Source organism: Nestor notabilis, unplaced genomic scaffold (assembly GCF_000696875.1).
Source record: "Nestor notabilis isolate BGI_N333 unplaced genomic scaffold, ASM69687v1 scaffold22823, whole genome shotgun sequence".
In the NCBI taxonomy this organism is placed as follows: domain Eukaryota; kingdom Metazoa; phylum Chordata; class Aves; order Psittaciformes; family Psittacidae; genus Nestor; species Nestor notabilis.
The window spans coordinates 1138-2594 of record NW_009922659.1 but is presented as its reverse complement, the minus strand read 5'-3'; the positions used below and the strand labels follow the sequence as shown (position 1 = coordinate 2594).

Below are 1457 nucleotides of genomic sequence, written 5' to 3'. Positions count from 1 at the left end.
CTTTGAATCCTGTCCAACGGGACGAGGTGCAGTAACAGTCTTGGGATCGGGCGGCAGTCGCAGCCCTTGGTCTGCCTCATGGGGGGGTTGCTGCTTCTTTCCCCTGCCTCAAACCATTCGGCCCTCATCCCTCTCCGACATCCCGGGATGTGTTCGGGGAGGAGCATGTGGAGAGCAGGGGGGGGAGGGTGGAAAAGAAAGAAAGAAAGAAGGGAGGGGAAGGAACAGGATATTTACAGCCATCCACGAACAGTTCTGGTGGGTCAGGGGGCTCCTTTCCCCTCCCAGCCTCTCCCACCAACCGGCCCCTAAGGGCAGGAGGGGCTGGTGGAGCTCTCCAGGGAGGACTGGGAGAGACGGCGTGTCAGGGGCCCGATGCTGGAGTCGGCCAGCGAGGAGGTGGGGAAGAGTTTGTACCAGCCCGTGACCGCGTTGGAGAGATCCAGCTCCTCCAGGATGATCTGCGCCATCCCCATGAAGCACTTGTGGTCCATGCGCCCGTAATCTCCCCAGACGATCACCTGTGGGGCAGAGAAGGCTTTGGGGGTGCTGCCTTGCTCACCCGCTGGGAATTTTGAGGAAAACTTGGCAAACACAGCATGTCCAAGCAGAAAGGACCTGCCGTGATGGCAGCAGGGAGGTTGCAGGACAGCAATGAGGACACCAGGTTCCTGTGCCCTTGCCCTTGCCCCCATAATCCCTCCCTGTCCCCAGGTAGCTGTGCGGGGAGTTCATCACCTGCAGGACTTTGCCCTGGGGGCTCTCCTCGAAGAGCAGAGGCTGCTGGTATGAGGGGTCACAGGTCTTCTTCACCACCTTGGTCTTCTTCTTGGCCAGGCAGATGCCGTTCTCCAACAGGTAAACCTTCACGTAGGTGGCTGCGTTGGGAAATGGGTGAGAAACAGCAACTGGGAGCAGGCTCCTATGTGGTCCCAGCGTGGTTCCCGTCCCCATCACTCCCCCTCCATCCTGCACTGACTCCCTTCGCAGCCACCTACCGGGGATGGACTTGGAGCCCATCTTTGGGATAAGTCCCCTCGCCTGGATCACCTCCACCTCCAGCTGCCCGTTGCGGTCAGCCATGCCAACGTGGACATCACCTAGGAGGAGGGACAAGATGCACTCAGCAGCCTTCCCAATGGCCGCATCCCACCGGCCACTTTGCTCCCTCTCACTGGAGCATCCTCATGTATTCCCAGCTCCATGGGGCTGGACTTGGGACCCCTCAGCTCACCCATGGTTGGCGTGGCCAGTGTCTGCCGTCCCACCAGCTGGCCCGGCCCCAGCCCATCCAGGAAGTCACTGAACTGGCTCTCGGCGCCCAGCCGGGTTGTGGGGAAAATGAACCTGTGCCAGGGAGAGCAAAGGGATTCATGGAGCACCGGGCTGCCGGGGCTGCAGCGGGACCCCCAGCTCCCGGCTCCCTGCGGGGCCTTACGGGCCGTCGGAGCTGTTGC

The 1457-nt window shown here is 61.6% G+C and overlaps 1 protein-coding gene across 1 annotated transcript; it reads right to left on the bottom strand.

Moving 5' to 3' along the window:
• Positions 1-308: 308 nt before the first annotated feature.
• On the bottom strand, positions 309-1347 carry LOC104403562 (regulating synaptic membrane exocytosis protein 3-like; the record flags this gene model as incomplete). The annotated part of the gene is made up of 4 exons (XM_010011740.1): positions 309-521; positions 739-878; positions 999-1100; positions 1235-1347. Coding segments are annotated over 4 exons (568 nt in total), but the record flags the coding sequence as incomplete, so codon positions are not given.
• Between the last annotated feature and the right edge of the window lie 110 nt (positions 1348-1457).